Here is a 12897-nt window from a genome sequence, read left to right as displayed (position 1 = left end):
CTTTTTTGGACAAAAAAAATATAAAAAATAAGTGTAATATGCACTATTTAAACGGTTCCTTGAGTGGGCATGTATATTTTATAGTTGCTGAAAAGGGTTGGACATTTTTTATGCTGTACTCTCCCTATTTAAAATTGTCCATCATAAAATGATAGTATGGATCTAAAGCTATGTACTGATATATTTGATGTAGGACTTGTCAGTAAAAAATAGACATGGAAATTCGATGAAATTTACATTACGACCGACACGAGTTAAAAAAAGACAAAATAGCAGTTTTTATCAAAATGTTTGATTAATTATGTTTCACCCAACATAACTAAGGGAACCCAAGTGAGGGGTTCCGAATCCATCAAAGACTACGAAAGTGTCTGAAATGACAACAAAGTAATGAATGACGGTCGACAAATGGAGACATAAAAGGTCACACCTGCTAGGCAGGTTACAGTCTGGTCTTGAAAAAAGTATTCAATATATATAAGTCCGGCGAAATAGACATTCCGGTCAGACATGCAAACCCCGGCGACAAAAAAATACGCCCGTTTTTATTCATCATGTTCATTTAATGCTAAATAATTTTGTTGGAAATTTTCGTTTTTAATAGCAAAAAAGTGGACAAGACTATTGTTTTCAATCCAGATACGACCAGAATTTTTGTTTAAGGCAAGAATCGGAGTCATTTTTTCTCTCTCAAATATCTCAGACTGCCTCCTCAAATCAAATGCTTCGTACCTGAGACTTTAAATCTTTCTAGAGCTAATACTGACTGGGGATCATTATTCAGCTATGTTATTTAAAAAAGGCTGGGGTGTTTGGGGCTAAACATGTTTTCGTAGTTAAATTATATTGTGAAACTTTTTTTCATGATAGTATAATAGTCTATAGAGTATTTACTATTACTTTCTTTTTGGTGGAATAGTGAAACAGAAGTCAATTCGTTCTTGCTCAATCCTGTGTCGCTTTGAAGGTTTCCTGTTTATCATGACATCCTCAGCCTAATCAATGTGTATTACTGTAATTTGAATATCAAAATGACTGAGTGACGTTTTTTTCAACGCACTGGTCAACTCCACCATAGCAAATCACATCACTTTGACAGTCAGTAAATACATGTACCAGTGAAAAATTTCTTTATAAGTAAAGAATTGTCGTATACAAATTAAATACTCGGGAAATGGCAAAGTTCACGAAGTCTAGTCTAAATAATCATTTTACATAAAAAAAAAAAAAAAAAAGTCTGAGCAAAGGGCGTACGCCCTCTACGCCCCCCTCTGAATCCGCCACTGTAAGTGAAAACACTTGAAAAAAGTCTGACATCTTTTTACTCAAAATAACTGAGGCTTCAATTTTCAAGTTTTTAGAAACATGAATAAACGTGTACATGCATGGTAAGTTTGTAACCACTGTGAATGGTCAATTTATTGTTATTTGTTCGATACCAAATTTCATGGATTTTGTGGGTAAGCAGAACTATGAAATAACATGTACCAATAACAAATTTTCTATAAGCTTGTATTCAGACTTCTGCAAAACCACTAAATCAAAGATCAATCACATGCAAGTTTCCTCAATCTACGAACATTAATAAATGAATCTGCAGTATACATAGTATAATATTTATATAATAGTTCTTGAAAAACTGGTCAGTATCGTGATATATGGACTGCCCACAGGACAGTGGTATTGACTAAGATAGTGATAATGACTCAGCCGAAGGCGAGGTCATTATCGCTGTCGCAGTCAATACCACTGTCATACTGGCAGTCCATGTATCACGATAATGACCAGTTTTTCAAGAACTATTATGTTTATTTCATTGAGAAAACCATGTCTTGGAAAATTCTCATAAATTCAAAACGCCTAAAGCAAACTCGAGTAGTTGTACGGTTTCTATAGCAAAGAGTGAAGACCAGTCGTAGTAATACTGCCATTCATTTTAGTGCAATTTTTCAGTATATAAATTCTTAATTATGTTCTCTTTAATTTTACCATTAACGAAAAAACGTAATAAACAATTCAACAACTTAAATGTAATATTAAATATTGGAACATGTTTTATAAAAGGTGCATCTTTCTTAACAGAGAAACCACGCCCCACCGGTCATTAACAGAGAAACCACACCCCAACAGTCATTATCAAACGGAAACCATGCCCCAACAGTCAATATCAGACGTAAACCACGCCCCCTCGGTCCATATCATGTAAAAGTTCATTAACGACCGGTTTTCTGGTCCGTATTGTTCTGTTAATGACCGATGGAATTTATTACTGAAGATTAATGAATGTCATGTGACCCCTTTTTCATATCTTATTCTCAACCGATATGAAATAAATTTGTATACAACTTATTAGTCAGTCTGTTTCATCTGTTCCATATCTTTATTCATAGGTTTCAAGACTGGTTATTCTTCATGAGGAAGCAGAAGATGGGAATGCCATGCCAGACCTCGGTCAGCCTGTTATGACAGTCAAGACTGCAGTAGAAAATCTAGTTCGAGTAAGTCTGATATTTTATAGTGAAGTATATGGGAACTTACACTTCTGAAGGGAAATTTGACAATACAAGAAGGTCAATTGATTGTTTGAATGAGAATATTAGAAATCCTAATATATTTATTATTCTGAAGCCACTTCAGTTGAAAGTTTAAAAGTTTACTGATCTACAAGTGATAATGGTAAGTCAATTTATGCTTAACGTGACGGTACCCAAATTGCACCTATTTTGACAGTTTTTTTCACCTAAGTTTTTTTATGATCAAGAAATAAATGTCCTTAATGTGTTTATTTTGTAGCCCTATCCTTCTTTAATGTAAAGGTACACCAATTTAATTTTTAATCCATATTGATTCATACAAAAAATGGGTTTGAATCAACCTCCGAACTATCCATGATTCTGTAATGAGGAGTACCCAAATTGCATCCATGCTTAAATTCATATCGTCAAACGGCTTATAACCGAGCTTTTGTTTAATTTCTTCAAATATTTTGAGCAATTGGATATTAGTCCATGCTTACTCTTCTTATTTTAGGAAATGGATACTTTTAAAATATTGTATTTGCTAATTTTAAAAAGATGACGTTTTGATGACGTCGCATGATGACGTTTTCGTACATTTTGCTTTTTCAGTAAACAGTCCATCTGTTGATAAATACTGTGAACGTTTTGTGTATATCTAAATATATTTACATATGTTGAAAGACGTACATAGTATCAAATAATAAAAATACAAATTGTTTAGTCTCTAGGAAATCTTGTAAGATTTCTGTTGCTATTTTTTCTAAATAGGTGCAATTTGGGTACTCGGTGCAATTTGGGTACCCTTACGTTATAGACATTCAGTAGTTGTATTTTCAGGTACGGGTATGCAACATTCAAAATACAATTTAAACTAACTAATGATTTTGTAGTTCTTCTGTACAATTTTGTAATGTAGTTAAATGTAGGACTATTATATCAGTGTTATGTTTTATTTATCTACCCTCAATTAAACTGTTAAAAAAAAAGTTAGCATTTCACATGTCCCATTCACAGGTTGGTTATGATACATGTAATAGCAGTGATGACCAGATTCTCAAACAAGACATGCCACCGTGCCTCAACCGTGTGGATGAAGCCTCACTGTTCCTACTTCAAGCTTCAGACATGCTAAGATCAGACCCTTTCTCTGCTGCAGCCAGGAAAAAGCTGATTGAAGGATCAAGAGGTCTGTAGAAGGATGTTCATTTTGTAGTTTTATAAGTCTCAACTGTCAATAAAACAGGAGGCTTCTACATGTTCTAAGAAATCACAAATTTGAAATAATTTTCCAATGTTATAGATTCAATAGAGATATTGGATTTTGTAAAGAATACTAGACTAATATATCATGATATCCTTCAAATAACTTATTATTTTAACATTTATCTGCCTGTTTATATAGATGTAAATATTTTTGTAATTATAGAAGGCACACATTGATTGGTAAAATATAGATATAAATATTTTTGTAATTATAGAAGGCACACATTGGTAAAAATGAGTACTTTAAAATTTAAACATAAGAATAAGTTATTTACAATAAAAGATATCCAAACAAAAAGGTGGCTTTATATTTTGATGAATGTTGTATCTGAAGTTTAGCAGATAGGGATAGAGAGTTGGAATTGATACCATAAATGATGGAACAAACTTATGGTTTCAAAACCTGGGTATGAATAAATGTTTCTACGAAAAAAGTTCTGTTTCTGATTCTAAAGCCAAAGAATAATGATAATACAAAGCTCAAAGATTAATTATGATACACACACTGACTAAAAATAAGTTACAGTTTGTAAAATAAATTAGAACGTTACTACAAGATATGTTGTTTGTAAATAATTGGAGAGGAACAATTATATAAGAAAAAGAAAATGGAACGAGAGTTTGAAAGTATTTTTAACTCTAAATGAAAAAGGCTCTAGAATTTTAAAGTATTTTACAAAAATATACTTCATTGTAATAACATTTAACATTGTTTTTGTTGTATGAACTACAGGTATTTTACAAGGTACTTCTCAGCTCCTATTTTGTTTTGATGAATCTGAAGTAAGGAAGATAATTCGTACCTGTAAAGGTGTACTAGAATACTTGGCTATTACAGAGGTTGTGGATAGTATGGAGGACTTAGTAACATTTGTTAAGGTATACTCAAGTTTTGTACAGTTTGAAAAGGTGACAAAATAATTCAAAGACTTAGTAACATTCGCTAAGATATGCTTTAGTTATGTACAGTTTGATATGGTGACGAGATAAGTTAAAGATAATTGAATGATCTAAACATATTTAAATATAATGGTGGTTATGTCAATTGGTTTCTGAAATTACATAGGATGGTGCTGTAAATTTTATTAATACACATCAGGCAAGTGATTAAAATATGGCACACACAAGGGGGTTGAATTAGAAATCACTTTTGCTGTTGTTTATTGAACCACTGTGAAAATGGAGGTTTCATGGTGATGGAGTGTAAAAACACTTTGATTTACATCTATAGTTTTAAATGTCTATTATGGAAAACAGAGATACAAATGTTCTTCTATGAGATTCTTTAACATTAACCAGCACTTCTGTGAAAAATCACCCCACATTAATTTGAACTGAGTAACCATGTTTGCACTATATTTTATTAATTGTTTCTAGATAATACATAGACTCAGAATGCCTTTATTGGAAAGGTAAAAATTGAAAGTATGTTTTTAAATAGAAAAGAATGGATATATATGTATATATGAGATATTCATTCATGACACAAAATCAGTACATTCAAAGAAAAACACACAATGCAAAGGGGACAGTGCTTTTATTGCTGTTCTTCATCTTAAAATACTCAGGAAAACCATTTAATGTATTTAAACCTTAATGCAGCCCTTCTTTTTCTTTTTACAATTTTCTTATATATGGAGGTGACTATGTTTCCCGAATTCATGTAGGCTTGAGGAAAAAACAATCCTTACCCATGTACCCTGACTTTTCAATCATTAATCAAAAGCCTAGTTTTCAAGCCTAAACTTTTATTATTGGGTTGCTTTTTTACTGCATTTTCCCCCACTGTTGATTTTATGTTACTTGTGTTTTAGAATTTAAGTCCAGTTTTAACTAACATGACAAAAACTGATGGGAAGTATTAACATAATTGTGATAAATGGATTTGAAGTCAATTAAACAAATGCGTAGTTTTCAGGGCTAAATTTATTTATTGGGTATCTCTATTACTGCAGATTTTCTCACACTGTTGTTGATATTATATTATTTATATTTTAGAATTTAAGTCCAGTGTTAACTAACATGACAAAGCTTGTGGATGGTAGAGAAAAGGAACTAACACATCAAGTCCATCGTATGATGTTAATCCGTTCGTTAGATGAAGTCAAGAATCTAACACCAGTCCTAATTAGTGCTGTCAAGATGTTTATTACTGCCAAACACACAAGTAAGTTTATATATTATACAGATTAGGAACCTGCAATTAATTAAATCTAGTGCAGACCTTTCTGAACTTGACATGGAAAAATATTTTATACTTTTAGTTTTCTTAAATGAACTCCATTCAGGATATCAATCCTAAATTTGCTTATTTCAGTAGTTTATTTTACAGTACAATTTTAGAAATCTTCAGAAAATCTCTCTACTTCTACTTGTGAAAGCAGTTCAACTTGAATATAAATGAACTATCATGGTCATTTTTGTTTTGTTTTTAAATATTTTAACATTATAACAATATTGATAGTGCCAGTCATTGATGAATTTTCTCTTGGTAAGTAGCATGGAGTTAATAAGCATAAAACATCTGGTCCATCTTTTAGAATAGCCCATACAAGTGGTCAAATTGCCCCCAACTTAGGCTCATATATGATAAGGCAACTAGTACATTGTATATAAATAATATAAAATTAGTATCAAATGATGTTAGTTTGAATAATATGTTCTCACTCTGGAGTAGTTCCCTGTATTAGGAAAATGGACATGCCTTGATAGATATGAATAAATATATTAATACTTGTTCATCTGGTACAACAAGTTTAAAAAAAAAATTGTACTAAATAATACATTAAATTTTAAAAAAAGCATTCAAGACTACTTTAAAGTAAGGAAGTGGGATTTGTGGAAGTGTTTGAAATTTAATATCTTGCAAGTTTTACTCAGATCAGATTGAGTTGTCCCTCTTTGTTTAGAGATTAATGAATTTGATTTTATATTACTTAAGATAGGATACATATTTCTCTTCATTATGATTTGATATGTGTTTACTGAATTAACGTTAAGCTTGCCTTATAGAAGAAGAAAAATATAAGTCTTCAAATCTTTAAGTCATCAGCTAAACTACAGACCACTTTTATATTCATGCATTTTCCTGTTCATTTCCTTTGTCACAATGCTTATGTTATTACATCAAATTAAAAATTAATTGTTCACAGCTGCCACCATTTATGCTGATAAGACCCACCCTGTGTACCTTAAGTTAATCATAAAAAGAACTTGAAATTTATAAAATTTTGTGAATTATGATGTGTTCTACACCATCAACATTATGATCTTATGTTGTTCAACATGTTGATTTGAACAATGTCTCATACTGCCATAGCTAATATGCCAAGATAGACAAGAGACTTGGGGTATAGAACCTATAATTCAACAAATGATCAAAATCCTTTAATACCTTTAAGTAAAAATTTATCCCTTCTAATGGAGATTGATGAAGTAAATTCCTTTATTGAAGTCATACAAAAACAAGTCATTCTCATGTAAAAATGGAGAATTGCAATTGGAATGTTTACAGAATCATATAAAGCATGAATGAATTTTTAGTAGACAGATTTAGTTGTTTTCTTTATAGATGAACCTTGTTTTGTTAATCTAAAAATGATATTTTAAAGTTTTAAATAGTTTTTGACCCATCTTAATAAACAAGAGTATTTTTAGTTAATCTTCTTTCTATTATATTGTTAATAAAAAATGGAGGTGCTGAACCTAGCCTGTTTGTATTTTGTAAACCACACATCAAAATATTTCAATACACAAAATGAGCTTAAGTTTTTGAATGGCTGTTTTAATGTTAAACTAACAATAATTACAAGAAAACATGAACTGAGTTTATGAAATATCTTCCAGAAAATATCTGTTCTAATTTTGTACATAATTTTCATACTAAACACTGCTAGTTGGTTATTTCTAAATCAATAATTAGCAGCACAAGTCTGATATAAATCTGTGTCATTTAAAATGAACAAAATAAGGAACATAAATATTTTAGATGCATATGAGTGTTTATCTGTTTGATTTGTTTCATTTAGATAATTTTGTTACACATCCTATTTATAGTTTTTTACATTTTTTTTGTTTTTATAGTTTCATTTATTTATTTCTTCTATTCTTATTTAATTCATATATTATTTATACACTTATTTTCCCTAAGTTTGAGTCAGTAGTGATTACTGTATCTTCTTTTGTTCAAATTAAAATGCATTTTTTTTGTTACTTTAGGTAGCATTGTTGATCAGTCTTATGTTTTAAGAAGCATAATTTTTATATTTAATGTTTTATAATAGATGCTGGTGCCCCAGAAGCTCAGTCCAACAGAGATTACATTGTACGTAAGATGTCTGACGAGGTACAGGAGATTATCCGTGTCCTACAGCTGACAACGTATGATGAAGATGAATGGGATGCTGATGATGTCACTGTCATGAAAAAATCAGTGGTTAGTATAATGTCTCTTTTATTTCCCTTTGAAGCTGATGATTTTCCAAATTTTTGAAGTTTTATAGTTATTTGATGAAATGAACAGTTACTAGGATAAATAACTTTTTCATTTGATTGTCAAGACATATGGCAGTACAAAAATTGCATATCAAATTAATTCAAAAATGAAATAACAGCAGGAGTATCTTATTTATTAGTGATATACTAGACATTTTATTTCTACTTTTTTCGATACAATATTAGGCAAAGATTGTTATAATTAATGAGTATTTATATTTAGAATGCAATAGAACAAAAGATGAAGCCTGCATTTGATTGGTTAGCTGATCCAGCAGCTTTAGTTGGTAGTTCAGGTATGGATAAGATACATATCAGGTTTCCTCTTAGGGCTATTCACGGAATAAAATTGTAAAAGTGTTGGACACCACATACTATTTTTGTCTGTGGATAAAATGAGTCAAAACAAGTAGAAATCAATTGCAATTAAAAATAATAATTATGAATGGTTCAGAAATAATTCATGGGGGCTTCAATATATCGTGATTTTACTGCGGGTTGGCCCTTTATGACAAATATTTTACCCTGTGCAATAGAGAGGGGTAAAATATCAGCATAAAGGGACAACCCGTGGTAAAATCACAATATATTGAAGCCTCCATGAATTATTTCGATTCTAATAAGACAAATAGGACATTTCTTTTGGATTGAAGCGCTATGGGTAGAGGCATACATTTGCATTCCCATAAATAAACACACTATTAAATTGGTGTAAAAGAACAGATCAAACTAAATCAGTAACATGCTTAAACTATTGACAATAACGTATTTAGATAGCATTGGATGAATTATTAATAATTTACTCATATGTATTATGTGTATAAAAAATATTGGCTTATACCACATTTTATCATCGTTTGTTTACGTTTCCTTGTTGTGATGATTTTCGGTTTCACAAGTGTGTATGCTATGTAAAATGCTTATATTTTTACATCATCATTCTATGACATCTTCATCATTCATAAAAAAGCATATGAAGTGGGAGTATGATTGGAACAGCCCTGGCAAAATATTCATATTTTACCACAGGTGTATACTCAAAGCGTTTGAAGGACGTCATGTTAGAATGGGAATTAAGAAATAAGTGTTGGTCTTTCCCATTACATTTTTTCCCTGGAACAGCCCTAACCTGATTTAATATTAATTTTTGAGACTAGCATAGTTGAGATGTGAAAAGTGAAGAGCTTTTGATAAAATCAGAAACAAACTAAAAAAACTAGCTTAGCTATCTACCTGTCGTCTCCATTACTTTAAATATGCTTAGTAGTGGAAGCATGAGTATTTAATTTTAGCTGATTTGTAAAAAGAGAAATATGTTTTGGTATCTTGCCAAAGGAATTTTTAAACTATCAATAAAAATAATTTTGACATTTTTTTGAAATAGGTGACAAAGCTCTGAGTCAGATTTTAGAAGATGCTCGTAAAGTTGCAGAGAGATGTACAGACCCTGCTGATAGGGATCGAATTCTTAAAACTGTAGGAGACATTGATTCTATGAAAAATGCCTTGTCAGAACTCAGAGTTCAAGGAAAGGTAAGAAAATATATTAATGCAATTTTCAAGTTGTCATACTCTATCCACAATGTACAGTTTTAATATTATGAAAATAAAGTCATATGTATTCCTTTTATATATATATTTCAAAATTAGGCAGACATTTGAATAATTTGGTGTGTATGTGTCTCTTTTATGAAAAATGAATTAAAGTAAGATGTGGGGTTATAGTTAATAATACATAAACACAACAACATAAGTGGTCAATCTATGGTCTTCAACAATAAACAACATTCTATACAAATATATAAAGTGTAGTTCCAAATTTCAATTCATTTCCATATTTTTTTTTATAATTTTATTTATTTTAAACATTTTCTTTCACTTTTGCTTATAACTTTAAACTTGCTATGTGACTTCTATCAATAAATTTGCATAGTATGAAGTTAATCAATTTTCAAAATTTATTTTGCTTATAGGGAAGTAGTCCTCAAGCCATGTCCCTTGCCAGAGAAATACAGAACAAATTGAAGGATCTTCAGAATCTAACACAAGCAGGAACCATGAAAACAGAAAGGTCTGGCATTCGTAAACCTGCACCAACAGTAGAAGGCAAGGTAGAACAGGCAAGGCAATGGTTGGCAAATCCTGCCTTGGATGATAGAGGTCTAGGTTAGTTTACTTTTTAAATATTGGCCAATTACTGGTCAGTTATTATATGGCTCTACAAGATAAGACTAGGAGCTTTATTAAAAAACCTCTATTAAAACAAAGTCATTATTAAATGCCAATAAGGAATTTGGATCAGGTCTTAAATCAATTTTAGAATTAAATGTTGAAAATGATTCCTTTTATAAAACAGTTTCATGGGTTGTAAAGCAATAAATGACAATAAAGACATTGAAATATTTTTTTTTTCCACAGGTGAACAAGCAACTAAACTAGTTGTAGCTGAAGGTCGCAAGGTTGCTGACTCCTGTACTGGGCCCCAGAGATCTGAGTTATTGAGACTTTGTGATGAGACAGAGATACTGACTAATCAGCTATCAGATTTAATCAGAAGAGGACAGGTATTTTCCTGATGAGCTTTGCCTTACAAATATTAGAGATAAAGCTCTTGTCTAGATAAAACCTTTCTGCACAAAGCAATCATCAGTAAAGTCAGTGTTTATTGACCTGAACCTTCCATTGATTGATTTTAAAGTTTGTCAATTTTTGTTTATCAAAAATTTGACAGAAAATTTCAGCCCAAAGAGTATTTCCCCACAACATGGAATTCAAACTATTCATCTCGAGTGGTATTCTTTATGACCGTAATTCATTGGTAAGATGTAGCGAAGGTAAATTGAGGTTAGAGTGTCACCTTTCAAGGCACTTGCTGTCATAATTTTTCTTTAACTAATTACATACATACTATTTTCGTGCATGCATATTAGCAAGGATAATATACCTTGCTTATAGTTTCTTCTTCAGTATTGTGAAACACCTTTAAATCGAAAGTTTTCTTTGAAATAGGTAACATACCTTATTACTATTTTTATATCATTTATAATTATGTATATAAGTAATAGTATGCTTACGTTATAAAGTGTTGAACAATAATATCTTTAAATAGAAATGTTTGATGTAATAAGTAATGTATAATTGTTTTCAGGGTGACTCTCCTCAAGCTAAAGCCATAGCTAGACAACTTACTGAGAAACTTCACAACCTACAGGCTAAAATACAGGAGGCACTTGTTAATCAGGTATGGAGAATTTTTTCTTTAATGTAAATTGGAATTGACAGAAACATTGTGAAAAAAAGCAAAGCTGAACAATTTTGTGATATTAAAGGTCTGGACTGGTGCAGGATTTTACTATTGCTATTTTATGCCCCATCTTTGATAGTAGAGAGGCATTATGGTCAGTAGGTCTGTTCGTCCATTTGTCTGTCTGTCCCTCTAGATCTTCAGGTTAAAGAGTTTGGTCAAGGTAGTTTTTTTATGATATTGAAGTCCAAGCAACTTGAAACTTAGTACAGATGCTCCCTATGATAGGATCTTTCTAATTTTGATTCCAAATTAGAGTTTTAAAATTAATTTCACAGTTCACCGAACATAGAAAATATTTTACTTAAAGTTCTTTAAGCATAACATAATTTATAGATATAAGACTTTTTACACAGAAACATATAATGATACAGCCTGTATTTATCCTGACAGGTTGCAGAAGACTTTATAGATATAACAGGACCACTCAAACAACTTCATGATGCTTCTCTGACACCACTAGGTAAGATTGAGTGATAATGATCAAAGTAGGCTTGGACAAAGACATTAGACTTGTTTAGGGCTGTTCAAGTAGTAAATATGAATTAGGGTTGAATATAAAATGATTTTTTTTTGTTGAGGGAAAAAAGGATGGAAGCAAATGAAATTCTGTTACAAATGAATATAAGAATTATGGACAATAGTTTATACAAAAAAATGTTTCCTTGTACTTTTTTCCAGGAAAAGGCCTTGTTTAGTATATATATTTAAAGGATAAACGAAAGCTTTGATTTCTTAACCAAATAATAGTTCTTTGTTGCATTTCTTCATATTCATTTGCTTAATGTATGTGGAGACTTTATAAACAAATATCAGGTATAACGAAAAAGTAGACATTTTACAAATCACAACATCTGCCAACACTTGAGTACAGCAAGAATATATAGAGACATACAAACATAAACAACAAGACACATCTCATTGTCCTGATAGTCTGACTTTGTACAGGCACAAAATGAGGAAGGGTTTAATGCCAAATAAATATTATGTTGCTTTAATTCGATACTTTCAAATTGAACCAACCAGTGTAAGGACTATGGTTGACCGTTGTTTGATTTTTGGATGTAATCAGAACCTTTACTTGTGTTTACAGGTGTTCCAGGAAGGGAGGAGAAATTTGATGATAGAGCCAGGAACTTTGAATCTCATGCTTCTAAATTGGCTGACACTGCCAACATGGTTGCCACAGCTGGTGGCTGTAATAACAAGCATACAGTCCAGGAAATCTTCAAAACTTCTAATCAGGTACGGTAAACTGGTTTTAAGTTAACACTACAAATAGTCATTGCTGTAATTCATTATTTTTTACATGGCCAT

The 12897-nt window shown here is 31.1% G+C and overlaps 1 protein-coding gene across 8 annotated transcripts in view; it reads left to right on the top strand.

Annotated features, from left to right (window-relative positions):
• The window catches only part of LOC134685218 (vinculin-like), a 48837-nt gene that overhangs the window by 5413 nt on the left and 30527 nt on the right, over positions 1 to 12897 (top strand). For all 8 annotated transcript variants that reach the window (XM_063544736.1, XM_063544735.1, XM_063544733.1 and 5 more), the window contains exons 2-13: positions 2391 to 2498; positions 3534 to 3705; positions 4516 to 4661; positions 5781 to 5949; positions 8066 to 8217; positions 8500 to 8572; positions 9661 to 9809; positions 10250 to 10442; positions 10695 to 10840; positions 11425 to 11517; positions 11974 to 12043; positions 12674 to 12825. In XM_063544736.1, the coding sequence (XP_063400806.1) occupies positions 2391 to 2498; positions 3534 to 3705; positions 4516 to 4661; positions 5781 to 5949; positions 8066 to 8217; positions 8500 to 8572; positions 9661 to 9809; positions 10250 to 10442; positions 10695 to 10840; positions 11425 to 11517; positions 11974 to 12043; positions 12674 to 12825 (1623 nt within the window). The remainder of the gene's footprint in view (positions 1 to 2390; positions 2499 to 3533; positions 3706 to 4515; positions 4662 to 5780; positions 5950 to 8065; positions 8218 to 8499; positions 8573 to 9660; positions 9810 to 10249; positions 10443 to 10694; positions 10841 to 11424; positions 11518 to 11973; positions 12044 to 12673; positions 12826 to 12897) is intronic.

The sequence above is a fragment of the Mytilus trossulus genome, chromosome 9 (genome assembly GCF_036588685.1).
Source record: "Mytilus trossulus isolate FHL-02 chromosome 9, PNRI_Mtr1.1.1.hap1, whole genome shotgun sequence".
Classification (NCBI taxonomy): domain Eukaryota; kingdom Metazoa; phylum Mollusca; class Bivalvia; order Mytilida; family Mytilidae; genus Mytilus; species Mytilus trossulus.
Note: the sequence above shows the minus strand (reverse complement) of the source record. Positions and strands in the feature narration are given on the sequence as shown.